Below are 26,426 nucleotides of genomic sequence, written 5' to 3'. Positions count from 1 at the left end.
GTCAATGGGACTTATTTGCAAGTATATTTGGAAGTAAGTCATGTTGAACTCAGTGGGACTTGCTTCTAAGTAAACTTGCATTACAGACAAATTCAGACACTGAGGGAAACACCACTTTGCAGTTTACCACAACCAAAGAATAAATTTGCAGTCTTACAGCCCTGATTAGTAGTTACCTGGAAGTGAAGTGCCATTAACTTTGATGCACCTTGAGGACTGCTTACTCTGAAATAACTCCCAGGTAAGTTCAACAGGGCTTATTCTGAAGCAGAGACCTACAGGATGACAGCCTTATGGGCTAGTCATATAAAAGTTAACTAAGCAGTAAGACCTGTTGACTTTAGTGTGATTTTCTCCCACTTGGAGCTCAGGTTATCCCGAAGGAGATTCCAGAGGGTCAGCTGTGTTTGCCAGACGGAATGGAGAGCAGTCTGGAGCAGCCCTGGTTCAGTTCTGGGCTGGACCCAGACTTGAGAAGAGACACACGGGCATCAACTGGGTTTAAGTTAGTCATAACTCTTATTTTATTTCAATGGTTCTACTCTAAGCAGTCAGCCTCCTTGGAGGTGCAATGGCCATCTGTCATGGATGATCTAGTTGAGATTCCTGCCTTGAAGTGGGTTGGACCAGTAGTGGGTTCCAATTCCACGATTCTGTGGTTCTACAGGAAAGTCCCTAAGGAAGAGCGGAGCGGATTCCCCTCGCTCGTGTGCGCAGCAATTCCCAGGGCGCACCCCGGGTTCAGGAAAAGCCTCTCCAAGAATATTGGAGGACGGGCTCAACCCAAAAGCACAGATTCCTTCGAAATGTAGCGCTGCTGCTCCCAAGACGTGGGTGGCAAAGGCGGCGACCCCCCGCAAACAACCAGCACCGCCTCTCAGGTCCCGAAGCCTACGGAGGGCTACAGAGGAGTAGGCCCCGTGCCCTCAGTGGGCCTTCCTCCCCGGCCTCTGGGGACCTCCGTCCAGGCAGGGCGGCCGCGGGGGAGGCTCCCACCTGAGGAGGAGGAGGAGGAGGGGAGCGGGGCGCTGGCCCACCTTCCTCCCTCGCTCCCTCGCTCCTCTCCCCGCTTTGGGGCGCGCGGCAGAGGCGACCCTCCCTGCTCACCTGGCGTCTCGGGCTCCCCTTCCTTCCTCTGGCGCTGCTCCTTCCGCCTCTCCCGGGCTGCAGGAACCGGCTGGGACGGGCCTGGTCCCTCGGGCAGCAGGAAGCAGCCTCGCCGCCCCCGGCCGGGAAAGGCCCGTCTGGGGAGGAGCCCCGCCAGCGCCGAAAGAAAGGGGGCTCTTCTTCGCACCTCCTCGCGGGGGGGGAGCCCCTGAGGGGCCACAGCCTCCTGGCCCCCCTCGCCCCAAAACCCAGTCCGTGCCCTGGAGAGACGGCATGGGACTCACCACCAGGCGCATCTTGCTAGAAGCTGCTAGGGGCTCTCCCCCCCCTCAATACCCTTCATGTCCTGCGCGCTCCTTTGGGGACAACAGAATTTACAAGTTACTATAATTCTGACTCTCCATATGTTTTTTTTTTGGGGGGACTACAATTCCCATCATCCCTGACCACTGGTCTTGTTAGCTAGGGATGATGGGAGTTGTAGTCCCAAAAAACATCTGGAGGGCCCAGTTTTTCCTGTGCCTGGATTATTGTGTAGGAAATGCTGCCTTGTTTTTAGGCGGGACAGTTTTGGTTCCAGGTTGTTTAGGCAGTTCACTGTGATGCCTTTTCTAAAAGGGTCAGTTTCTTTTTCCTGTATCAACAGTTGTGTTTGGGGGGATCGAGGGGGGGGGAGCTGTTACAGGAAACATTGGAGATGGGTCTGATGAACTAAGATTAAGGGGGCACTATGTATGATTAGCATGTTCTTAATATCAGAATGAAGTTTATCACAGGTGCACCACCTGACCCCTCACAGGAAGGGACATGTTTAACATGTTTTGCTGAAAGAAAAATGGCCTCTGCACAACCACAAGCATACCAGCTTCCCAACCTATTCGTTCACAGCATCAAAGAACCAGGCTTTGAGCAAAGTTTCAGCCTTGGGGCCTGTAAGAATTGTAGAGTGTAATTTACTCTGTTAGGGGTGGCAAAGAGGGAAAGTACGACTCTCCAGAGAGGGAGTTTTACCCCCAGAGGTGTCTTGAAACAGAATAAATCAAATAAGCTGTGACATTTTTTTAGAACTTATTCTGCTGTGTGTGGTTTTTTTCCAGCTGAGAAAAGTCTAGCAAAAGGGTGTATGAAATGCACAGGGGTAAGAATTTGCCGTATATAATCCACCATTTTGAAAAATCCCCTAGCTGCGTGCATGATAACAAAACACTTAAACATAGGGTGATTCTTATGCTTTGTCACAGCCAGCTCTCCAGGCAGGTAAAGACGGGGTGCTGAGGCCCATGAAGGAGAATTCAAGCAAATTGTCTCCACCCATGCCCCCTAGCACCATCAAGTGATAAAGTGCTTGTTGGACTCTGCCCATGAGTGTACATTGGATAGCAAGGTGCAGCGAAGCCACATGTTTGTCACATTCATGCTTTAGTTTATTTATTTAATACCATTTTATATCTTCATAATATCACAGTGAAGTTTAACACAACAAATACATTAAGGCAGAAACAAGTGCAGGTTCATGAAGCACTAAAAACTCAGCCATATGTGACCTTCGATGAGTTGACACCTCTCAGCTGAATGTGCCTCACTGGGATGGATGTTGTGAGGATAAAATGGGGAGGCCACTTAGAGCTCCTTAGAGAGAAGGTGCAATATAAAATATATAAATAAATACATAAATAAAAATGTACTTGTGAAAAGGCTACTTTTCATTTCTATTGACTGAGTGCTGCCTTTTTGCTTCATAAATGTTTATGAAGTTACATTTTACTAGATTTACTCAAGAAGAAAATTCTGCAGTAGCTAAACTTTAAAAAGGAAAAGCAGTCCAATTATGCCCAGAGTGTGATGTCTCTTTTGTCACAAGCTTATTCCCCCTCCCCCTGAGACCCTCTTACCTATTACATACCCTGAGGAGAATTCTGAGTTCCTCTAAAACTTTGCAGCTTCATTTGCTTTAATTCCCTCAGATGAGCACACATGAGAAGATATATCTGTTGTGTTGTCAAAATAGGTTTTATGGGAAAGAATAGGGTAAGCAATAACAAGACAGTAACCCATTAGCAATCTATGCTGATCAATGTAGCCCAAAGCCATCCCCTGCCCACTGCAGAAAAATAAAATAAAAAAATCATTGTGCTGGCTAAGGCAGGACCTTCAACTTATCTCATGATTTGGCCAGGCCAGCAAGTGACAACAGTTCATTGCTCTTTGGGTCACTGCTGGGCTCATTTCATGGGACTTGTGCATGAAAATACCAATAATGTTTAATTAACTTTGCTTCATATCTCATTCTTTGCACACAGTTAAGCTACAAAGAGAAACTGGTCTTTCTCCTCTCTGTGATCATATAAAATCTTAAGCACGTCATGTAAATGAGCAAAGGTTCCTGTCCAGCTGGTTGGGGAAATGGCGAGGATCCAAGAAGGCCTGCAAGGAGTGATAAAAGAAACTGATTGCAGCCGTCAAATGCAATGCTGTTCATCTTTCCTGCTGGCCCATCAAACAGTAAGTATCCTTTCTGAAAGAAAAGATAAACACAGAATGCTACTATTTTTCCTTTCCCTAAATAGACTTTTGCATGGGCTCACAGGAAGGCGTGCACACACACACACACACACACACACACACACATCCCGGTATCCTGGCATGTGTTGTTGTTTGAAGATCCCCAAATGCAGAGGTTTTTTTTCCCTCCTTGAGCAAAGGCAGCTGGTGAACTATAGGAAAAATATTAAAACTTTTCACAGAAAGGGCTTAATCCACAATCTGAAATTCACAGAAGCATTAAGTCATTATTCAAATGAAAAGCTGCATTTGCCCATTAACATATTTTCATCAACCAAAAAGCAAGATGCTGATACGAGGGATGATCTATGCATTCCTATTTATATGGTAATTGACTGGTTAGGGAGTTTTCTCTGTTATTTTCCTAGGATGTGCTACGTGTCAATTAAAACAATGTTTTTAGCTACCGTTCTAATGAAACCAGACATCGTTAAGAAACCATTTCTTATGTGTAACCACTGATGGAGAAGTGGGGGACATCTAAAGTCAAGCATTTTGTGCAACCTCCATAACTATCAGCTTTTGACTTAACTATGAAGGAAAATGGCTAATTATTATTTTTGCCTGGCCAATGTTTTCTGCCTGTCAAATTTGCTGTAAATAAGCATAAGAACATTGCCTCCCCTCCAGTGCATTTACATACTGAGAACATTTATTTCATTGAGGAACCCCCCCACCAACTCCCCCCTCCCACAAAAACAAACAAACCCCCCTCATATCCAAGATGTAATAGTTCAGTGGCTTGAGTTCTTTTGCTGTTGTCAATCAGGCTTCATTTCAAGAGGGGAAACATCTTTTGAGAACAGATTTGCAAGTGAAATTCCATCATGTTCAAAGCTTTGCTTCAACTCATCATCATGCAAGAGATGAAACATGGCATCCAACATTAATTAAAGTGGGCACATTTTATCAGTGTCATACTCCTGAGGGATGTGGCTCAAGCATGACCAGGAGTGATGCGTGGCACAGGGCAAGGAGGAGCCCTGGGTGCTGCCTCTGAGTGCCCATCCAGGAGTTATTCAGAAAAGAAAGGGGTGGGGCACATATCAGGCACATATTGTCTTCCAGAACTTCTCTGCTCTTGGAAGCCACAGTTTTTTCCTCCTCTTTGCTTCATATGTGGGTACATGTTTCTCTCCTGTTCTGCATGTATTTTTTTCTAAATAAATAGATTCTACAATAAAACACTACATGCTTCTAGAACACTCTTCACCTATGGAAATTAGAATTAAGTTCTTTTAACTTCACTTAAATAAACAAGACAGAATTATATTATAACTTCTTGTAATGTGGATGAGGTTTCCTATAGTTCATGCTGAAATATATGCTTAATATGTGAGCCCCAAAGCAGACTAGAAACCCCACTCAATTCTTTGTCTGTCCCCTTGCAACAGTAAATGAAGCACTCCATTTCTAAGTGGAAAGGTACTGGTACATGTTTTTAATAAAAACCATCACCATTTAAACTTAAAGTACTGATCAGTTACATTTCTTGCTGCATTGCCACATATCCAAAACATTATGGCCTGATTTCCATATGCATGCATATCACTTAATATGGGCAAGATGAGGCCATACAAAAGTTCTGTCTGTGATGTAATATCTATGACAGCCCATTCATATGTGCAGATCATCATAAATGCTGCAATCATCCAAATGTGACCAGCTGTGAGCTATATAGGCCTTGCTATAATGCTACAGTGACCAATCATTTTAAGAGTCACAGCATTTATCTTCCCATGCAATGTAAACAAGTCTAGTCACTTCCAGCGCAGGCGGTGTTTTGATAGACACAGAAATTTAACCCCAAGAGTTAGGTTAAGGTTTATGCTGTCTTGATATGCATTCTGTTAAATTCCAAGGTGTAGTTGGAAACCAAAATTACTTTAAGTGCTGCTTATTGAGTTTAAACACTGTTCTGTAGGCTTTTTTTTTTTTTTTACTATCCTCATTGCAGCGATGAATGCTGAACAGAAAAACTGACAAGCAGATGAAAAGACTAACAGAACCTAGGAGTCAGTGAAAGCAAGCTGGTAATTGATGGTCTGATTGATATACACTTGAGTAGTCCAGGCTGTTAATAGGAACTGCAATCACAACAAATTGGCTTTGTGACCAGCCAGAAATAATCTGCTGGTCTCAGCAAAGCAAGCTCATTGAATTTCCCTCCACATGCCTAGGAACTTGTGCCAAACACAAGTATACATACCAAGAATTGTGGGTGGTTGTTAAAGAAAGTGCAGAGCTGCAAATCTCGCACACTTATGAGGAAATTATGCCTTTCGCTAAGGTTGTCACCTTTTTTTTCTGGCAGGTTTAGTGCCCTAAAGTGCTGCACATCTGACAGAAATTCAGTAGCTGCAGATTTCCCTGCAGGGATATGCAGGGATGGAGAAAGCTTTATTTGTTGAATTTCTGCCTGTTGGAACTGCATACTCTACCCTGCCAGAGAGAGGGGTGGTAGTCCCATTCCATTGCACTAAACAGACAACTATTCATTGTGTAACAAGAGCTACTCGGCTAGGGGGAAAAACCCAACCCCTGTGGGAATAGAATGGACAGCGGTTGACAAAAGGTCTGGATGTATGCTGGAAATCTTCAAGAGGGATGTAAGTGGCATTCCATGGTAGACAGGAAATGGGACTTGTTTTAGTCTGTGGAAGGTGCCACAAACCAGTCTTCTCCAACCTGGTGCTCCCAGATGTTTTGGATGACAGCTCCCACCAGCCCCAGCTAGCATAGCCACTGATCAGGAATGATGCAAGTTGCAGTCTAAAACATCTGGAAGGCACCAGGTTGCTGTAGATAGGGCAGTGGGAAATGCTTAGCTACACTTTGATGTGCTCAGCAGCTGGATGGCATCCAAAATTTGTGGTTTGCCTAAACCACAAGTACCAATTTTCAAATATCCAACTGGGAATAGCTGTTTGATGGCAAACATACCATTTCCCGAGACTTCCCCAGTGGAAGGAGAAACAAGCATGAATGAAAATGAACAGTAGGTTATGACTGTAGCATTATCTTTGCTGCCAACTCTGCTTTGGGATGCCATTCAGTCTGCTTGTTGATTTAGAGCAGTTTCTTCATTTATCACCAGCAAAGTGCTGTTCACCCTGTTGAGAAGTAACTTGTGCTATTTATGCAAGAATGCAAATGTGGACAGGAACTATTTATCAAGCCAAAATATTAGCTTTGTTTGGGACCATGGGAGTTAGATATTAGCCACACAACTGTAATTGCAAAAACCCACTGAAGAGCCTGTCTTTTTGAAATGATTGATGCTCATCATAAACCATAAATCAGCAGCTTGAGAAAGCTGGTCCAAACCAGACGCAGTCAGGAATACCACCCGGTCCTATGGTTGACAATGTAGCAGCAAGAAAGGAGCATTGAGGGAGTGGTAACTGCAGCCACAGGGTGTGCCATCCACTCGGGGCATAGGTGGGGCTATGACTCCCCATTCTCCATTCCTTCCTGAAAATGGCTCTCACCTAAATCTAGCTGCTGATGAATGCCATAAACCAGGAGCTACAGTTCAACAATATCTGGAGGGACACGGATTAGCCCCCCGTGTCTTGAACTGAAAGTGTGCATTGGGGTAGTGAAGGTGTACTAAGCACTGTTCAAGGCAAGAGGAAGGCTGGGTTCACATCCAGGGCTAGGCTGAGATTTGTGGGCCTGCAAAGGGATAGATCTTCACTAGGACCCCTCATTGAGCTGGCAGTTTGAAATACAGTGTTATAAAGAACAACTATGGGCCACCTAGAACCAAGGTTCTTGCAAAAAATGTTGGACTAAGTAGACCTTGGTCGGATCGATGAAGGCACGCCTAGTGTATGAACACATACTCAGGATCTCTTAGCACTTCGTAATTGTGTCTTTAGCTCTGAGAAATCCTGATTATTCACTCTTGCTTTGCAAATTCAAAACATACAAGTAGACCACAAAAGAATTCTATTACAACCAAAAGCCAAACAAGTAGGCCACCACTAACTTAACACACCAACTGAAATATCTTTTGATGCTACTTTCAGTGCACAAACTATTGTGTTCACTGGCAGCTCTTTCAGCTGTAGGAGAGAATGAGCTGGCTTTGAATATGAACTTCCCAGGCTGAACCACAGCATAGGAGGGACACTGGCAGTTCAGCTGCAATTACCTTGCCTGCACTATCTTTGTGCTGTAGATAAAATAGCTCAGTCTCCAGGGAGTCTTCAATTTTTATACTTCTCCAGCATTACATTCGCTCTAAGAAAGAAAGCAAAGCACGATATACCCTTCTTTCCCATGAGATCACCTTCTGCCAGCACACTCCTGGATGCTATTTTGCTAATAAAATGCTTAGACAATCGTTCTCTCCCAGACCATTCTTGAGCCAGGCTATTCCTCAGTCATGTTTTGATATACACTCGTTTCATCCAAAAGGAAGCTGTACACCAGGGATCCAGCCTGTACAATGAGACCATCACACATAGTTTGCTGACAAAGACAGAAGAGGACACAAAAATCATGTGCAGCTTTACGCACCTCCTCTCACCTTTTGCATTGCTTCTTCCTGACAGCATTGCTATGCGCAACCAACTTCAAATGGTTTCACGGTTGCAACTTTCAGTTGGGTTTGGTTTCCTTTGGAAAGGGGTCACTGGAGGCTTATGGCATTTTGTAAAAATATGACTTTATTGACAAATAGGCAAGTTGAGCATAAACTTAAACAAACCAAAAGACAGCCCAATCCACTTCAGATTGCAGGTATCCCCACCCATCTTCTCTCTCCAAAACTACTTTTTGTCAGGTGCACAGCCTACTCTTGAGTAGGACCCTGGCAGAAACACATGCCTGACTGGCATGTTCTCTCCCTCCTGGTCTTTCGTCTGGGAGCTTCAAAAACTTTTTCTGCCTGAACATCACAGCGACCGATGCCAACAGACACCAGAACTCTTAGGGATCCGCAGAGTCTTTGCAGCTTGTGTGACAGACCTCAGCAACTCAGCATTTTGGCTAATCTACTTTATTTACATATAAACACACACGGAGCACTGCAACATGGCTCCCTCTCTCTAGCCTCAGACAGCAAAGAGAAAGAACAAAGAACAATAGTCCCACTTCACAGAACACAGTAACACAAACATCCTGTCTCCGTCACTTCCCACTTTGTAGAGTCAAAACATACACCGTCATGTGACAGACAAAAATCCCGTGACTGCAGTCATGGAGCAGGAATTCTAACACTCTTGTTCCTGTCACACACCCTTAAGATTGCAGCATACAGTGGTACCTCTGGATATGAACGGGATCCGTTCCGGAACCCCGTTCGCATCCAGAATCGAACGCAACCCGCATCTGCGTGTGCGCGGGTCGCGATTCGCCGCTTCCACGCATGTGCGTGACATCATTTTGACCATCTGCGCGTGCGCGAGCGGCAAAACTCGGAAGTAACGTGTTCCGTTACTTCTGGGTCGCCATGGAGCACAACCCGAAAGCGCTCAACCTGAAGCAACTTCAACCTGAGGTATGACTGTATTTAACTAGGGAACAGGAAAGGTCTGGTTTTGCCCTATTCAGAAGATACAGTGAAGATCTGGCTATGAAAGCAATCATCTAATGATTAGCTTCCATGGAAACACATCGTGTAAATATCCCAGGCTGTTATTTGTTAAGTGCCAGAATCTGGCCAGGTTTTGTCCTAAAGCCACCCACACTGATAGCTCTATTCACATAAATGTGATAGTAAAACCCATTACGATATAATATCACCTATTGAATCACCCTTAGTAGAAATGACTGAGGGATTGCTTCAACGTGCCTCATTTAGAATACCTGCTACACTAAATATGCTGGGTCACTCTCCTTTTGTACTCTGGAATAATTTATACAACCAGTAGAATCCAATCTTTTTTGGACAGTACTGCTTCAGGAGAGGCTATTAAATGTACCCCCACATCAAAACCTTGTTGGTAGAAAACTTACTTGCTGGGGAGAAAGTTGAGCTTAATTTCACTCAGTGAGATGCACACACAGTGGCAGCAATGGATGTGGCACACTCCTTGGAGGCCAGATCTGCTGCTTCCTTGGCAGCCTCTCTCCCAGTGCCGTCTCTGCAGCAGGCTCTCTGCAGATCGGAGGCCCTGCTGGTCTCCTCCCAACCCAGGGAGGAAAAGGCAGGGAATGCCCTCTGGGGTCTCCTGGGCTCTGCACCCACGCAGGAGGTTTCAGATCTGGCCCATGATGACCTTTGATTCCTCACCATGTTCTCGATTTGGAGCTTTATTCCCCCCTTGTTTCCCATCTCCACTCACCCTTTCTTCCATGGCAGGGGCAGGGTGCTAACAGGTGTTAACATCTATTGAGCCATCCCTGATGGGAGAGCTGAGAGTCTTGCAGTCCAGAAAAGAAGCCTGCCTTCTTGATCTGCTAATTCTATAAACTAGTTCTCTGAGTTCCCTTTAGGCAAGACAATTCTACATGACTGAGGGCTTGTCCACACACCCACTTCTCCCATTCTTTCGTGGCCTGCGTCTGAGTGGTTTTGCCTAGGCCTTGCCACTTTCCCCCAAAAAATTTGCTTTTTGCACCAAACTGGAATGAACGGCAATCAGTAGGAAACCCAGCTGCCGTTTGTGTCAATTCAGTGCTAAACCATGGGTTTTCTTTGGAGAAAGTGGTGGGGAAAACAGAAGTGTGCATGAGTCCCGAGTCTTAGGTTGTGTACACACCATTTACTCTGGCTCCAGTGCGCTCCCACCATGGGCACTTGATCCTTTATACACATGGTGTGAGCTACAATTCATATCTATTCTGCAGTTTCTTGATAAATAATGCTGTTTGATGCGTTTTTCCTCAAACCAGCTTCCATCCAGTTAGAAAACGCAAGTCGCAGTTAAGCTCCATTTGAGACAGCTGTTGCCTGTGTGCATGCACAGATGACATCTTCATGACAGTTTGGAGGAGGGGTTGCAAGCGTGGAGGAACTGAGCAGGTGATGTGCCCCTTTCTTTTTCTTTCTTTTTTATGATGTGCCCCTTTCTGGTGTGTACAGCAACATGCAAATGTGACTTCAAACGCAGCACGGAAAAGCGACTTTGCTGTATTTAAAGCAGCTAATGCGTACATAGCCTCAGTCATTTCTGTTGCTGTCTGCTGCTTTTGTTTGGAGCTATGGTGCATTCCAGTGGCCAATATGCTTAGCAGCAATGTGCTGCTTCTTGGAGAGGCTTAAAACAGCTGTAGTCTCAGTATTTCTGATGAAGGTCTATGGCCAAGTCTAAGGAAGGCAGAATTCCAAGATAAGCTGAATGAAGGAGAAATGCAGTAGATCATTAGACATTGATAGAACAGGCAGAGACTACGGGCAGCCGGTAATTGGAATCAATACATATTAGCATTTTAAAAGCCATAATTTCATAGCACTTCAATTAGCTGAAACTGAAAGAGGAAAGAAAACAGATTAGTTCAATCCACGGAAACATAGCGGATTGAAGATTGATGGGTAGAAACAGGCAGGTTGTGACAGTGTTGGTTCATCTGTCAAAGTAAGCAAAGAGGAATCACATATTCAAAAGAGAACATTTGCCATGGCCTTAAAGGACAGTTTGTCTGTGGCGGGAAGGTAAGTTGGATAGACCCAGAATGGCAGTTTTCAGGCCAAAGAAACTGATTAGCAGGAAGATGCAGGACAGGGGAAAAAAAGTACATATTCATGAAATGCAGATTTAACTTTTGAAATTTGTATCCACAGCTTGTGTTGTTGACAATAACCTAGATTACTTGATGATAATAATAATAATAATAATAATAATAATAATAATAATAATAATAATAATAATTTATTATTTATACCCCACCCATCTGGCTGAGTTTCCCCAGCCACTCTGGGCGGCTCCCAATCAGTGTTAAAAACAGTACAGCATTACATATTAAAAACTTCCCTGAACAGGGCTGCCTTAAGATGTCTTCTGAATGTCTTTATCTCTTTGACATCTGATGGGAGGGCGTTCCACAGGGCGGGCGCCACTACCAAGAAGGCCCTCTGTCTGGTTCCCTGTAGCCTCACTTCTCGCAATAAGGGAACCGCCAGAAGGCCCTCGGCGCTGGATCTCAGTGTCCGGGCTGAACGATGGGGGTGGAGACGCTCCTTCAGGTATACAGGACTGAGGCCGTTTAGGGCTTTAAAGGTCAGCACCAACACTTTGAATCGTGCTCGGAAACGTACTGGGAGCCAGTACAGATCTCTCAGAACCGGTGTTATGTGGTCCCGGCGGCCACTCCCAGTCACCAGTCTAGCTGCCGCATTCTGGATTAATTGCAGTTTCCGGGTCACCTTCAAAGGTAGCCCCACGTAGAGCGCGTTGCAGTAGTCCAAGCGTGAGATAACTAGAGCATGCACCACTCTGGCGAGACAGTCCGCGGGGAGGTAGGGTCTTAGCCTGCGTACCAGGTGGAGCTGGTAGACAGCTGCCCTGGACACAGAGTTAACCTGCACCTCCATGGACAGCTGTGAGTCCAAAATGACTCCCAGGCTGCGCACCTGGTCCTTCAGGGGCACAGTTACCCCATTCAGGACCAGGGAATCCTCCACACCTGCCCGCCTCCTGTCCCCCAAAAACAGTACTTCTGTCTTGTCAGGATTCAACCTCAATCTGTTAGCCGCCATCCAACCTCCAACCGCCTCCAGGCACTCACACAGGACCTTCACCGCCTTCACTGGTTCTGATTTAAAGGAGAGGTAGAGCTGGGTGTCATCTGCATACTGATGAACACCCAGTCCAAACCCCCTGATGATCTCTCCCAGCGGCTTCATATAGATATTAAAAAGCATGGGGGAGAGGACAGAACCCTGAGGCACCCCACAAGTGAGAGCCCAGGGGTCTGAACACTCACCCCCCACCACCACCTTCTGGACACGGCCCAGGAGGAAGGAGCGGAACCACTGTATGACAGTGCCCCCAGCTCCCAGCCCCTCTAGACGGTCCAGAAGGATGTTATGGTCGATGGTGTCAAAGGCCGCTGAGAGATCCAGCAGAACTAGGAAACAGCTCTCACCTTTGTCCCTAGCCCGCCGGAGATCATCAACCAGCGCGACCAAGGCAGTTTCAGTCCCATGGTGAGGCCTGAATCCCGATTGGAAGGGATCCAAATGGTCCGTTTCCTCCAGGCGTGCTTGGAGTTGTTCAGCAACCACCCGCTCAATCACCTTGCCCAGGAATGGCAGATTTGAGACTGGGCGATAGTTGGCCAAATTGGCCGGGTCTAAAGATTTTTTTTAAGAAGAGGTTTAATGACCGCCTCTTTCAGCGGGTCTGGGAAGGCTCCCTCACAGAGGGAAGCATTCACCACCCCGCAAAGCCCATCGCCCAGCCCTTCCCGGCTCGCTTTTATCAGCCAGGATGGGCAAGGATCAAGGAGACAGGTGGTCGGTTTCACTCGTCCAAGCAGCCTGTCCACATCCTCGGAGGTAACAGATTGGAATTTTTTCTTTCTTTTTTCCCCCTTTTTTTTATTAAGGGTTTTCTTGTTTTACAGTGTAAGTGTAATGCCTCGTATTTCCCCCCCCCCCCCATGTAACATTTTTACAAATCCATTTCAATTGTTGAGGCATTAGGGGAGAAGAAAAGAAAAAAAAAGAAAGAAAAAAAAAAGAAAGAAAGGGGGGTGGAGGGAGGGGAGATGGATGGGGGTGGGGTCGGGTAGTGGTGTTTCTATTATGCTTAATGTATGTAGTTTGGTGTCAGCCTGCTTGTGTTGTTCACTTGTGTTCCTTTGGTGGTGAGAGAGGTTGGGGTTGGCCTAGGATGTGATTGTTTGTTTGTGATTGGCTGTGGTGATATTTGTTTTTGTGTGTGAGTGGGGTGGGTGGGTGTTTTGGATCAGGTTAGCCATATTGATTTGTATGCTGTTGGTAACAGATTGGAATTGATCCCATATAACAGGACCAGACAGAACTCTAGCACTCTCCCGCCCTGGCCCTGCTCCCACGGTGGAGTCTACCTCCTTCTGAATCTGAGCGATTTTATCTGCAAAAAACTTTGCAAAAGCATTGCAGGAGATCTTGGGGTCCCTACCAGGCCCCGGTGGTACAGGTGGTTCCGATAAACTGCGAACCACCTGAAAAAGTCTCCTGCTGCTGTTTTCTGCAGATGCAATGGAGGCGGCGAAGAAGGCCCTCTTCGCCGTCGCCATTGCCACTTGGTAGGCTCGACGTTGAGCTCTAACCCGTGTCCGGTCTGATTCAGAATGAGTTTTCCGCCCCGGCGCTCTAGCTGTCTCAACGATTGTTTCATCACCCTCAGCTCCGGGGAAAACCACGGGGCTGTCCGGGCTCCATGCAATCGGAGAGGGCGCTTCGGAGCCAGACAGTGAATAGCCCTGGTTAACTCCGCATTCCAGCGTGCCACCAGGGAATCAGCTGAAAGGCCATCAACTTGGGATAAAGCATCCCCTACCACTCTCTGGAAGCCAATTGGATCCATTAAGTGGCGGGGGCGGACCATCCGAATCGGTCCGACCTCCCTGCGGAGGGGAGGGGTTGCGGAGAAGTCCAGTTGCACCAGGAAGTGATCTGACCATGGCACTTCTTTTGTTTCGCTTTTAGTTAATGTCAGATCACCAACATCCGTAGAGGTAAACACCAAGCCTAAGGCATGTCCGTGGCTATGAGTTGGGCCAGACTTATTCAGGGACAGCCCCATGGAGGCCATGCTTTCCACGAAGTCCCGAGCGGCCCCTTGTAAGGTTGTGTCGGCATGGATGTTAAAATCCCCTAGGACGACCAAGCTAGGTGTCTCCAGGAGAACATCCGCCACGACCTGAAGCAGCTCGGGCAGGGAATCCTTGGTGCAGCGGGGAGGTCGGTACACCAGTAGGAATCCTGTACTGCCCCTATTGCCCAACTTCCAGAACATGCACTCAGAAAACTGGGTCTTCCAAATAGGACGCCTGGTGCAGACTAATGACTTCCTAAAAATCACTGCAACCCCCCCTCCCCGCCCACATGACCTGGGTTGCTGTGCGTAAGAGAAACCTGGTGGGCAAGCAGCGGCAAGGACAGGCCCATCTGCTTCATCCAACCAGGTCTCTGTCACACATGCCAGGTCAAATCCTCCATCCACAATCAGGTCGTGGATGGCAGTGGTTTTATTCATCATTGACCTGGCATTGCACAGCAACACTTTCAGGTCATGTGGGTTTCCCTTGCTGATTACTGTATCCTTCCGGTCAGGACCAGACCTGGAGGCAGGGATAGTCCTCAAACAACGACTAAACCTGCCTCCTCGGTAATGACATGGTCTGGTCTTAGCATAACTCCTCCTCCTGCCCGTGATCACTGAGATCGGGTGTCCCAATATAACTCCCCCTGTGGAACCTGCCCCACCCAATCTATTGGCTGAGGCCCACTCCCAGGCAGCCATGACCCTTCCCCTTAAAAGGCAAAATACAAACTATATAATAATTTAACAGAATAATAATAATAATAAAACAAAACAGAACAGAACAAAACAAAACAAAGCAAGGAACAATAGTGCTGACTCAGTGCTTATCCCACCCCAAGCAAAAATAAAATAATGAAATAATATAATATTATAAAAAACAACAACCACCATTTAAAGTGCTGCAAATTAAAAGCAATTAAAACATTTAAAACCATTTTGTCCATTGCTGCCGGTAGCTGCTCAGGCCTCTAAACTGTAGTGGTAGTGCAGGCCCCGCCCCCTAGGCCGGATGGAGTTGGCAGGAGAGGGAGCGGTCCTCCCAACACTCACGCAAGCAGCAGCAGCAGCAACTTGAAAAAGAATTAGTCAGATTAATGGAGTGATAGAACCTCTATGTTTAAGTGCAGTGTACCTCTGAATATCAGGTGATGGAGACAAATAGCATTCCTATTACACTCACTTCTGGGAAGCCCACAAGCAAAGAAGGTGGGGTTCCCAGAAGCAAGTGTGCATCTGACTGTGCAAAGTATTTTTTTTTAAAAAAAGGCCAAAACAGTCACTTTTGAACCTCCCCCCATTTTTATGATTTTTATTTTAAAATATATGTTACCCTTTTCTAGTACAAAATATAACCGATTAATACATTAACATGATTAGCATCAGGATGGAAGAGGCAAAGTCATTTTTTCTTGTGATGATGCTATGATTTAAGTGATCCCTGAAAGACCATGAAGTCTACCTAGTTGCACCACTGAGGGAGGGACCATCTTGGTTTTCACATTCATTTAGGGCAGGGTGTGAAAAACCCTCAGCCCTCCAAGTAGAATGGTAGAATTGGAAGAGACCCTGAGGGTCCCCCAGCAATGCTGAATCCCATCACCCTTAGACACTGACTGTGCTTGTAGTTGTAGTTCAAGCAACTTCTGAAGGGCCAAAGATTCCCCACATCTGGTTTAGGGAAAAGCCTTCTCCCATCTGGGTCTCCCTCCCTGTCTCCTTCTCTGACGTGTGTCTCAATTCTGATGCTCTTCTGCTCCACATCCTAATTAAACCATACTTCACACACTTAGACAGTTTCTATTATTTGATGCCTCCTATTTGTGCATTTAAATCAACTTCCCCCAACCTTGTGCCTTGAAACTGAAGCAAATAATCCAAAGCAGCACAAACCCCTCCAACAACTCCCATCATTCCTGCCAATTAGTCATGCTGTCTGGGCTTATGGGAGTTGTAGTCCAACAACATCTGGAGGGCACAATTTCAGTTACCTGCTTCCTCAAAGTTCTTGGACCCCAGCCTTGGGATGGCAACTCATATTTGTTAGGAAGGCACTCTGCTTTGCTGTCATCCTGCCTTACTCTGCACACTGCTAGGCAGTCACACAGCATGTACTGGAAATTTGCTTATCCACATTACCTAAGAGGTATAAGGACTCTGGATGTACTGTATCAAATGCCTTATTCTGTACTTGACTCTTTGCCATATGTAGACCCCACAGGGGCTGGCCTCTTGTTTAGTTGTTCAGTAGTCCTGAGAACAAAAAGCAGCCTCAGCTGGTAAATTAGTCAATCATCATTTACTTGAGTAAAGGTTAGGATCCCCACACCCAGGTCTGCACACTGAACCCCTTTTGCACCCAGCCCATTTGCATGAGATGTACCAGAACCTAGTCTTCCTATTCTCCTTTGTATATGGTACCTTCCCCTTTCCACTCATCACCAATGCCTGAAATGTGTGTCCTCAGTGAGCTTCCTGAATGCACCTACTTTTTCTCCTCCTTTTTAAAAAAGCATGCAACTTCCATGATAGGGCACCCCTCTCCTCATGAAACAGAGTCTCTTCTCCAGGAGACCATGCCACTCAGTCTTGCTGTCCTCTCCTAGGACAGACTGCTCCATCCTCAGCTTGTTCCCACCTCCTCTGCCCCTTGCCTCCTCCCCACGTTTGTTGTTTTATTTTGCTTTAGGTAGGACCCAAAGGCAACACAAAACCTTGTGCTCTCCCTTGAAGACATTTTCCTGTGTTTGCACCAAATTGTTGCCCAAAGGCTTGCTCACTCTGGGCTCCTGTTTTTTGTTTTGAAAAATGTTTCCATTGATGGCACACTAACATGCATGTTTGTGTATAACATGTGACTGGGGATAAAATAACACATTCCACCCCAATATACTGATAATGACATCCAGTACCTTTGGGCATTAGCATTTATTCCTAGCTGCTGCAGCTGAAAAGCTCTGGCAGAAAAGTTGCCCTCCCCCGACTTCAAATACTAAACCTGAGGCAAGAAGGAGCCTCACAAAACACTCATTTGTGATGACACCTGCTTCACCTGCCTTCTGAGAGCATCTTTGAATATATGGACATAGAGAGCCAAGGAAGGGGGCTGGTTCGTTCCTGGTCTTTCCCAATACAAATGTTGGCAGCTTCTGCATTCCCAGGACTATTCTGTTCTCCAGGTAAGAGTGGACATGTAATCAGGTTCTGTAATTAAGTTGGTGCCTTCTAGCAGCAAATGTTTACCACTTACGAAGCACATGTGCTGAGGTGCAGCTTGAACATGGCCTACGAAATCCTAAAGAGAGACAAGAACGTTAAGTAAACAATGTCTCTTGCTTCTTTGAACCAGACAGCACTGCATCTTTTCTTTACAAATGAAAATTGCAGGAAGCTTTATATTTCAGTCTGATGAAAATTAGATAGGACTGCAGATAGACAAACCAAATAGTTGTTTAATGAGAGGGGGTGTGCAGATCTGACCTCTTGAGACTTCTCAGGGTCCATCTTCACTCCTTCTCTCGTATAAACCTGGTCTACTTTATTACTCTAGCAGTCAGTGGCTTTCCATGGTGTTGGACAGAGGCTTCTTGCAGCCTTGCTAGTGGAGATCCTATCTAGGTGAGATGTTGGGGCTTTAACCTAGAACAGTCTGCACACAAAGGATGCAATCTAGTATCAAGCTATGGCTCTTTTCACTGCATCCCCTTGCTCCTAAGGCCCAGTTTCCTGAGCTATGCACTCCTCTTCAAAATGCTAAGATACATTCCTATCACACCTCTTCCTATCACACCCCTTAACCTCCTATCATGTTTAGCCTGGAGAAGAGGAGGTTAAGGGGTGATATGATAGACATGTTCAAATATATAAAAGGATGTCACATAGAGGAGGGAGAAAGGTTGTTTTCTGCTGCTCCAGAGAAGCGGACATGGAGCAATGGATCCAAACTACAAGAAAGAAGATTCCACCTAAACATTAGGAAGAACTTCCTGACAGTAAGAGCTGTTTGACAGTGGCATTTACTGCCAAGGAGTGTGGTGGAGTCTCCTTCTTTGGAGGTCTTTAAGCAGAGGCTTGACAACCATATGTCAGGAGTGCTCTGATGGTGTTTCCTGCTTGGCAGGCGGTTAGACTCGATGGCCCTTGTGGTCTCTTCCAACTCTATGATTCTATGATTCTTTAAAAATCTTGGTGAACTTCTTCCCTATTCACGTTTTTAGGCTGGCCAAGATTCTTCTTCTGCCAGAAACATGAATGTTGTACAAACTGTGTGTTTGCAGTAAGTATTCAGTTCACTTTAAAATTATTCCACAAAGACTACAAAGTCTGGTGGAAAGTCTGGTGAAGAGAATAAAGTCTGGGTAGTACTTGAAGGTTTATCCTACAGAACTCTGAGGGTGTATTATGTTTTCAGTGTAATTCAAATGGCATTCTTGTTATTGGTTAAATGAAGCCGAGTTGAGAGGGGGTGAGCAGCCATCCGTGTGGAACCTGTGGCCCTTCAGATGATGCTGGACTCCAGTTTCCATCAGCATGGCTAACGGTCAGGAATGATGAGAGTTGTGGTTCAACATCTAGAGGGCTACAGGTTCCCAGCCGCTTACCTAGACAATAAGTTGTAACATGGTACATTCAGTACACACAAATTATGAAAGCACGGGAGTTCTCAATCACTTTGCAAAACACTTCTTTCTAAGGATGTGTGTACACTGGCTCAATTATTAAAGGGAGGAAGCGTGCAGGCTGCATGGGATTTACATATATCCAGAATAGCGGAGCAGAAAATGGGGTGAAGGAAAAAAGGAATCTCTCTCTCACTCTCTCCTTTCTACTTATGAGCGTGATTCAGAGGAAGAAATGGGAAGAATAGCTTCAGGAGATGAGCTCTATCATGCCTCTCGCTTTGCTCCCGCCTTGCTAGTGTGGAAGGGCCAAAGATCCTCAAGATACTTGTTTGGACTTCTTGAGGAACACTGTGAGTAAAGGAAGCACACCCAGCAGAGCTCATGTCAACTTCATACAATTGCAAGTATGGCTGGCTATCCATCACTCCCACTAATGGGGGACCAAAGAGAGTTTTCCTGAAGCCCAATTTCCCAACACACAGTACATACAAATCAGGAATGGGACGGGTTTCTACATATAGATTGGTAGCGAGGACTTAACTTAGCTTCCATTAGCACAAGTGAAATGCAGTTTCTGGCAGTGCTTCATGAGACACATCTGGCTATTATTTCAAGAATTACGCTTAAAAAAATTATTGGTTTTGTAAGAAAAAACACACAGGAAGCGGTCTCTCAACAGTGCTATTCATACAGCACGCTATTTATTTAAATTTTGCTTAGAACTTTCACTCACTGATTGGTAAAGGGAGTGCTGACGTAGTGAGAAAAACAACCAAAATGGTCATGATAAATCATAAGGTTTTACTATTATCTGGCACAATCTTTATAAAATTAAAACAAACTCTGCTGACTTCTGAATCCTAAATAAATGTTATTCTTCAAAGAACCTAGCTTTTGCTTTTATGGAAGTGTTTGTAAGTAACCCCAAAAGTATGTGTGGCAGGCGGTGGTGTGTTGCCATCCAAAAGGATTTAACAGCAGGGGTGGGAAATGTGTACTTAGCAAGAGTGTTTGATGAAGGAGACAAAGACAGCAAGAAGTCTAAGGGCATAGTCACATGGTGCATTCTCAGGTTTGTGTTGCAGGCCGGTTCACACATGCATGCTCAGGATGACCGCAACATTAGATGATGACTTCAGAACTATGAATGGGCCTTCACAAATCAAGGACCACAGATACCTCCTCACTTTACTTCAAATTTAATGGCCTCAATCCAATTAAAATGAACGAGGCTTAAGTTAATTGTCACTAATTTGGCACAGGTTTCCAAAGGGTTGTCAGCTAGGCACTATGAGGTGTGAGTAATCCAGCAATAAGCCAAGTGGTGCACATGAGCCCACAAACCCGCCCCTGGTTTGCTTTTCCAGGGCATCAGATTCACGGTGTTTGGTCCACACTGCTTTGCTGCTTGTTTGCGCCACAGACGGGGCAGCCATTGAGGATGCGTCCCTTCTCCCCTTTGCAATGCTGGCATGGAATTCTCCCACACCTCAAATACCCTGGTTCTTCTGAAACTTCTTCCTACAGCTTTATGTTAAAGCATAAAATTGGAAAACATGGAGATTCTCATGCACTCAAATCCTCCAGCCCAATTCATACGCTTCCCGTTTGTTGCAAGGACCACTTCCATCTACTTAGACCCCAAACCACATTGATAACCTCCATCAATAGGAATCACATAGGCTAGAGGAATGACATAATTACTTTCCAAACCAGTAATCGCACCTGCAATTTTTTACTTTTTACTGATGCTATCGCTGCACTGTGGAACACAACCATGCGGAAGGAGCTTTGATGGCAGGGAGGCAATGTACACACGCCAGGCCTAAGTGGTGGAAGAATGGGAAGGGGGCAGGATTCCTTTAAGGAAAGTGTGCCACAAGTCCAGTCCAGAGAATGAGAGAATACTAGTTTTGTGTGCACTATAGCACATGGACACAGCTACCCAGCCCACTATTCTACCAGGCCCTTCACTGTAGGTTTTCCTCTGGTCTCTTGATCCAGGGTAGCAGCAGTATAACAGGGCAGAGGCAGACTGGAGACCCCAGGTTCGTGCTCCCTTGCCTGCCCCCCATATAGCACCTTTGCCCCAGGCTGGCCTCTGATAGAATGGTGTTGCTTTTACGGGTTTGACCGGCAGCTGGTGCAACCTGCCCAAGCTCCACTGAAGTCTGTGGAATAGACAGAGACACTTTCCCACAACTGAGGTTCAGTGGTATTACCATTATCTAAACCACGATGATCCATTCCCCCCCCCCCACGTGTCCCTCCTATGTCATTCTGGTCTGAGGGGCATTCTCTTTATCTGAATTTCTAGCTGCTCAAGAATTTCATATGGCCCCCTCGCACCCTTCAGTTATCCCGTGTTCCTAAGCACAAACTAGGATTCTTATCAAGAGTGCTTCAGACAAGGCTCTGCCTGCTCACATCCACATTGTACCCTGATGAACTTGAGCAGCTCTGGCTGAAATCAATGAAAATCCCATCAGAATCTGACTCAATAGACTCCAAAATTTGGTCCACTATATTTTCAGGGCTGGCTGTAGGGGCTATGGCAATCAAGTCTGAGTCCCTGGCCAGCTCAAATGCTCTCTTTTGGTCATCTCTTGGGTAAAAGAGTCCCTTCTGTTGCTCAGGTGCATTGAGGTTGCTGGGGCACTGCGCTGAGCTGGCAGAAAGCCTCTCTGACTCTCCTGACTGCGAATTCTTCATGGTGATCATGGAGGTCTTGGAACCATTGTCTGTGATGGTTGTGAGGTTGGAGTAGCCCTGCATCTCTGTGCAGGAAGTCATTTCGGAAACAGAGTGCCTTCGGATGCCAGTGCCATTGGGGGCCACGCCCTCCGTTTCGTACTCAGCTACTGGAGTCAGCAAAGGATTGTTGTAACTTTTGGATCTCACCACAGGGTTCTTGGTCAGGATGTCCCCCGATTTGGATCGCCGGAAGAAACGTTTTTCTGTTAACAAACATGAAGACCAGTTAAAACCTGTACACAACCCTACACTTTTCTTGTGAGCATCGTTACCATCACTGCTACTACCAGCATGAGAGGCCTGTGAGCAAGTATTTGGACAGTTGCTTCAAATCAATATGTAAACATCAGGTTTAGCCTCACCTCTGTCATGTGCACCTCTTCTCCCCCCCCCCCAATTTCCCCCTAGATATTTGGACTCTTCCCCTTTTCTTCCTCACTCTTCAAACCCATTCTTTCCTAAACTTGCCTGGCCAGGTTCAGACACTGGGCTGTATGTGCTTGACGAGTTGCCATTTCAGGTCTCTGCCTCCTTCCCTTCTTGGCCTCAGCATCTTCTGCTTCCCTCTCTAGGGCATGTGCAGCAGCAGCAGCAACAAAAACCTTTCTGCCCCCCCCCCTTCCCCGGCATTATGGCAGATCAGCCTGGAGACTCTCAGTCTGGAGACGGCCACAGCATCTCACAGTGCCTTACAGTATAGACACAGAGTTCCCAAATTGGATGGGGGGGGGGGACCGCGTGTTGAGATTCCTGCATTGAGGGGGTTGGATTAGATGACCCCAGGGGTTCCTTTCAACTCTACAATTCCATGACTCCAGGCCTTCTCAGACTAAGGTCAAGCGATCTCTCAACCAGTTTCAGAGAATTTTCTAACTTCTATTATCAATTTCCTCTTTGGAGAAAAAAAGCATATTCAGTCCTGTTCTTCCTTGAAGAGCGTAGGTGAGTGAGATGACAGTGGTCACAACTTTCAGGCAGCTGAGCCTGTTCAGCTGAGTGCTGTTTCATCAAAATAGCCACAGGGAGGCAGCAGCTTAAAGCTGTCACATGCAAAGGAGCAAATGCCAGCTCCCTTCTCTTGCAGGTGAAATTATTTTCAAAATGGGTATAGAGTGACCAGCATCTTTTCCATAACCAGAATCTGCCTTTAAATAGAAGAGCTGACATAGGAGCTCTTTTCTTTTTAAGCGTCTTTTACTTCCTTCTGCATCCTGTCTAGCTAGGATGTTTGTAGGATTATTTCTGTAATTTACTCTGGAATCTGTCTTAGCAAATGATGGCAAATAAGAAAAAAGCTGATGATGTTGTAGATTCACCATTCTGACTCTTTTTCTATGTATCCCTAATATTTACCTGACAATCAGTGGCAGAAAAGTGGAAGAGGAAATGCAGCAGCGCTACTGGTTTGCCATGTCAGAGGTCACAGCCCCCAAATTAAAGGCCAACCGCGGGTAAAATTATTATGGAAACTTTGTCCAACAGACAGCTTCCCAAACTTGCCCCAGTCTGAGAGCAGCGGAAGTGTCTTGTGGAAAAGAAGGTTCATTTCCTCTCAGGCTTCTCTCTGGTAGTCAACCGCATAGACAGAACAGTCCATTGCTCTTCATAGGCTGGAAGCACTCTGCATGTCTGAACCACGGAGGCACCGCAGTGCCATTCTCACATCTTTCTACCAGTGTCAGAAAATATCTGAGGCTCTTTTCCAGCACCCACTGAATGTTAGCCCTAGTTTGGCATGAAGTTCTCTAGCCTAACCTACTCTACCAACTTGAAGTTGGGAAACCTCTGGCTTGGTCCTGGGCCAAGTTCATAGAGTGAGATTTTACGCTGCATATTTTGCTTACCTCAGACAACCTCTGCCGTCTTCCAGCAAAGAAGTTGCATTGGCACAAAGGCCCTGCCCCTAGTTTATCATCCAAGCGAAATCTCTTAGGTAAGCTGGCTATGGAGGGCATTTTACACAGATGCCTAACTTTGGTATAGTTGTGCAGTCCCAGCCAGAAAATGATACCATGTTTTGTGGACAAAAAAGCATTTCAACAGACATATTGTGTTTTAGAAGACAGTGTGAACGTTACCTAAAATGCAGGATGAGTGTGGGATAGGCCCATCGCTGGAATACAAGCCATAGGTGCCCAAGTAAGGAGAAACAACCTTCTGCAACAGGTTTTCCAGTTTCAAATAGTCTTCGGTCACCCCTTTTGATTCATGAACACCCTGAGAAACACATGGGGGGGGGGGAGGAAACACAAACGTCAACATTTCAGACTTAAGTTATCAATCATTGCAAAGCGAGGCTGGTGTACTTAATTGCTGTCAGGGACATGCATTGTTTAATTACAACTTGTGTGTCACATTCTGCAGGATTTGAATGAGAAACCTTGTGGATTCTGTTCTGGATCCTTGTGATGCTTAGATGAAGGGCGGGATAGAAATTGAATGAATGAATGAATGAATGCTGGTGCGGGAAATGAATGGAGGGAGGAATTGCAGAACAGTTCCAGCCTGGTCTGTGGATTGCAGTGAGCCAATCCCTTGTTTCTGTTTGATCTAAATCTGCACTCCCTAGTCTTGACACGATAGCTCACTCAGTAGAGCACAAGACTCTTAATCTCAGCAATGTGGGTTTGAGCCCCATGTTGGGCAAAAAGATTCCTGCATTGCAGGGGGTTGGACTAGATGACCCTCGTGGTCCCTTCCTACAACCCTGTGATCCCATGACATTCATAGCCAAGATAGTGCAGTGGCAGTGAGGTCCTGGATAAGGGCATGAGAGACCCAGGTCTGAATCCCCACGAAGCCACAATGCTCATGGGGTGATTTTGGAGCAGTCATTTCTCTCAGCCTACTTTACCTCCTAAGGCTGTGCAAGGGTTAAAAAGGGGGAGGGGGAGTACCATGTCTGCCCCCCAGAGCTCCTTGGAGGGAACACATGTTCACAAACCCAATCACACAAGAGGCCCCCATCTTGTAGATAAGCCCATGTTCCAGCCCAATAGTCTCATTGTGACAACCCTGTATTCCAGACACTTCCCACATTTTGTACAGAATGCAATGCCCCATCATAGTTCTCAAGATGTTGCACTATTGTCATGGACCACTAGGTGTCAGTGCAATGCAAGAGTTTGGGTTTGTGCTAATTCGGATAAAATTCCGAAATCCCCCCTCCCAGTTATTAGCTAGAGCAAAGTTTTTTTACTTGTGGCAACCATATTAAGGATGACAATTTTACATTTTCAGGGATGCCCTGAAACACTTCTAGTAAACTAAACAATTACTTTGTCTTATTCCTTTTTGTGAAGATCAGTAGTAAAGTGAGATAATCATAGAATTGCAGAGTTGAAAGGGACCCTGGGGACCACCGAACCCAACCCCCTGCAATGCAGGAATATGCAGCTGTCTCATACGGGGATCGAACCTGCAACCTTGGGGTTATCAGCAGCACACGCTAACCAGCTGAGCTATCCTGTGCCTTTAACAGCAGCCTGACACGCAGAAATGAAGCTGGCAAACTTTTTCCCAGCCCAGAGACAAAAGGACGGGGAAAGCTTTCAAAAAGAGTCACAGCCTTTCTTGTCCCGGCACAATCTACTGCCACAACCACCTGCACAATTCCTTTCTGGCCAACTATTGCCACAGATCTTCCAGAATTTTCTGGGAATGGATTGCTCCTCTAAGATTTTAAATGTGGAAAATTGGTAGCCGTTTGTATATACATACATAAGCACCACTTGCAAGTTGTTTAACGGTGCCAGTGCACCGTTTCCCGTGATGACTATTTCAGGTCCAATTGCCGCATGGGAGTACGCAGACTCTAAATGAATAATGTGGACCTTTAAATCCAGAAACTGAGGGATTTACAGGTCTGTAAATAGCCGCTTGCCTGGTTGTTTGTAACAAGGAAGAATAACTGAAGTTGCCTGCAGAGATTGCTTTCAAAGTGAGAGTTGGTTCCACCTTACTTAGGGAAATCTAAGCAAACGTTTTCCCTCTTTAAATGTTTTATTGATTCTTTCACACAATGTGGCAACAGACTTGCAGGTGATAAGGAGCTGTAACAAGCGCTTTAAATGTGCAATGAAAACACTCACAAACTGTTTACAGCTATTCAGAATGATAGCTCTGTTAAAAACAAAGCACACATGCATCATTGCTGTGGCACACAGGAATGATAAAAAATACCTGTAATCTGCTGTATATAGTCTTACTCCCCCCCTCCCGCCCCAAGCTGATGTTTCGTCAGAATTAGAACTTGCTGGGTCCCATAGTTTAACTGGAAGCCCCTAGACTTTAGCTGCAGGTCAGGGGGCCCAGCAGGAAGGAGTTAAATTACTCCACCCAATGCAAAGTGCTGCCTCTCCAAGTCCTTTGCTAGACACAGTTCTATGATCTGACCTGATCTCAGGTAGGATGCTTGGAAGTTTTGCAGAAGGCAGGGCTCACCTGCTTATTCTCTGCCATTTGCTTTATTTAGTAGGGGGAGTCAACAGCTTTCTGGTGCCTGAGGCGGAAAATCTCAAAGATGTACTAATACCAGACATACCAAATCAGCTCAAGACAGCTTTTTCTAACCAGCATTAGCTCTTTATTTATTCAAGATCATTTTTATTCTTCCTTAACAAGTGCATGTACACAGAAGGCATTGTATCTAAAAATATAAAAGCATAAGAGATTATGC

General features: G+C 45.8%; 2 protein-coding genes and 1 long non-coding RNA gene across 8 annotated transcripts in view; 1 reads left to right on the top strand and 2 right to left on the bottom strand.

Annotated features, from left to right (window-relative positions):
* Positions 1 to 201, bottom strand: part of LOC309370239 (rho GTPase-activating protein 8-like) — a 39,418-nt gene extending 39,217 nt beyond the window's left edge. The window contains exon 1 of one of the 2 annotated variants that reach the window (XM_081911810.1): positions 177 to 201. The gene's annotated coding sequence lies outside the window, so the exon portion shown is untranslated. The remainder of the gene's footprint in view (positions 1 to 176) is intronic. The other variant, XM_081911809.1, reaches the window with a different exon arrangement.
* Positions 202 to 1,644: 1,443 nt separating this feature from the next.
* The window catches only part of LOC309370294, a 49,889-nt gene continuing 25,107 nt past the window's right edge, over positions 1,645 to 26,426 (top strand). For both annotated transcript variants that reach the window (XR_014168487.1, XR_014168488.1), the window contains exons 1-5: positions 1,645 to 3,609; positions 5,627 to 5,702; positions 10,527 to 10,645; positions 18,590 to 18,648; positions 19,209 to 19,398. This is a non-coding gene — a long non-coding RNA (uncharacterized lncRNA). The remainder of the gene's footprint in view (positions 3,610 to 5,626; positions 5,703 to 10,526; positions 10,646 to 18,589; positions 18,649 to 19,208; positions 19,399 to 26,426) is intronic.
* The window catches only part of PRR5 (proline rich 5), a 69,935-nt gene continuing 63,173 nt past the window's right edge, over positions 19,665 to 26,426 (bottom strand). For all 4 annotated transcript variants that reach the window (XM_081911814.1, XM_081911813.1, XM_081911815.1 and 1 more), the window contains 2 exons: positions 23,827 to 23,965; positions 19,665 to 21,951 (listed from right to left, as the gene is read on the bottom strand). In XM_081911814.1, the coding sequence (XP_081767940.1) occupies positions 21,398 to 21,951; positions 23,827 to 23,965 (693 nt within the window). In that variant the 3' untranslated portion in view covers positions 19,665 to 21,397. The remainder of the gene's footprint in view (positions 21,952 to 23,826; positions 23,966 to 26,426) is intronic.

Source organism: Podarcis melisellensis, assembly GCF_964234715.1.
Source record: "Podarcis melisellensis genome assembly, chromosome: 5".
Classification (NCBI taxonomy): domain Eukaryota; kingdom Metazoa; phylum Chordata; class Lepidosauria; order Squamata; family Lacertidae; genus Podarcis; species Podarcis melisellensis.
This window is presented reverse-complemented; position numbering and strand designations above follow the sequence as displayed.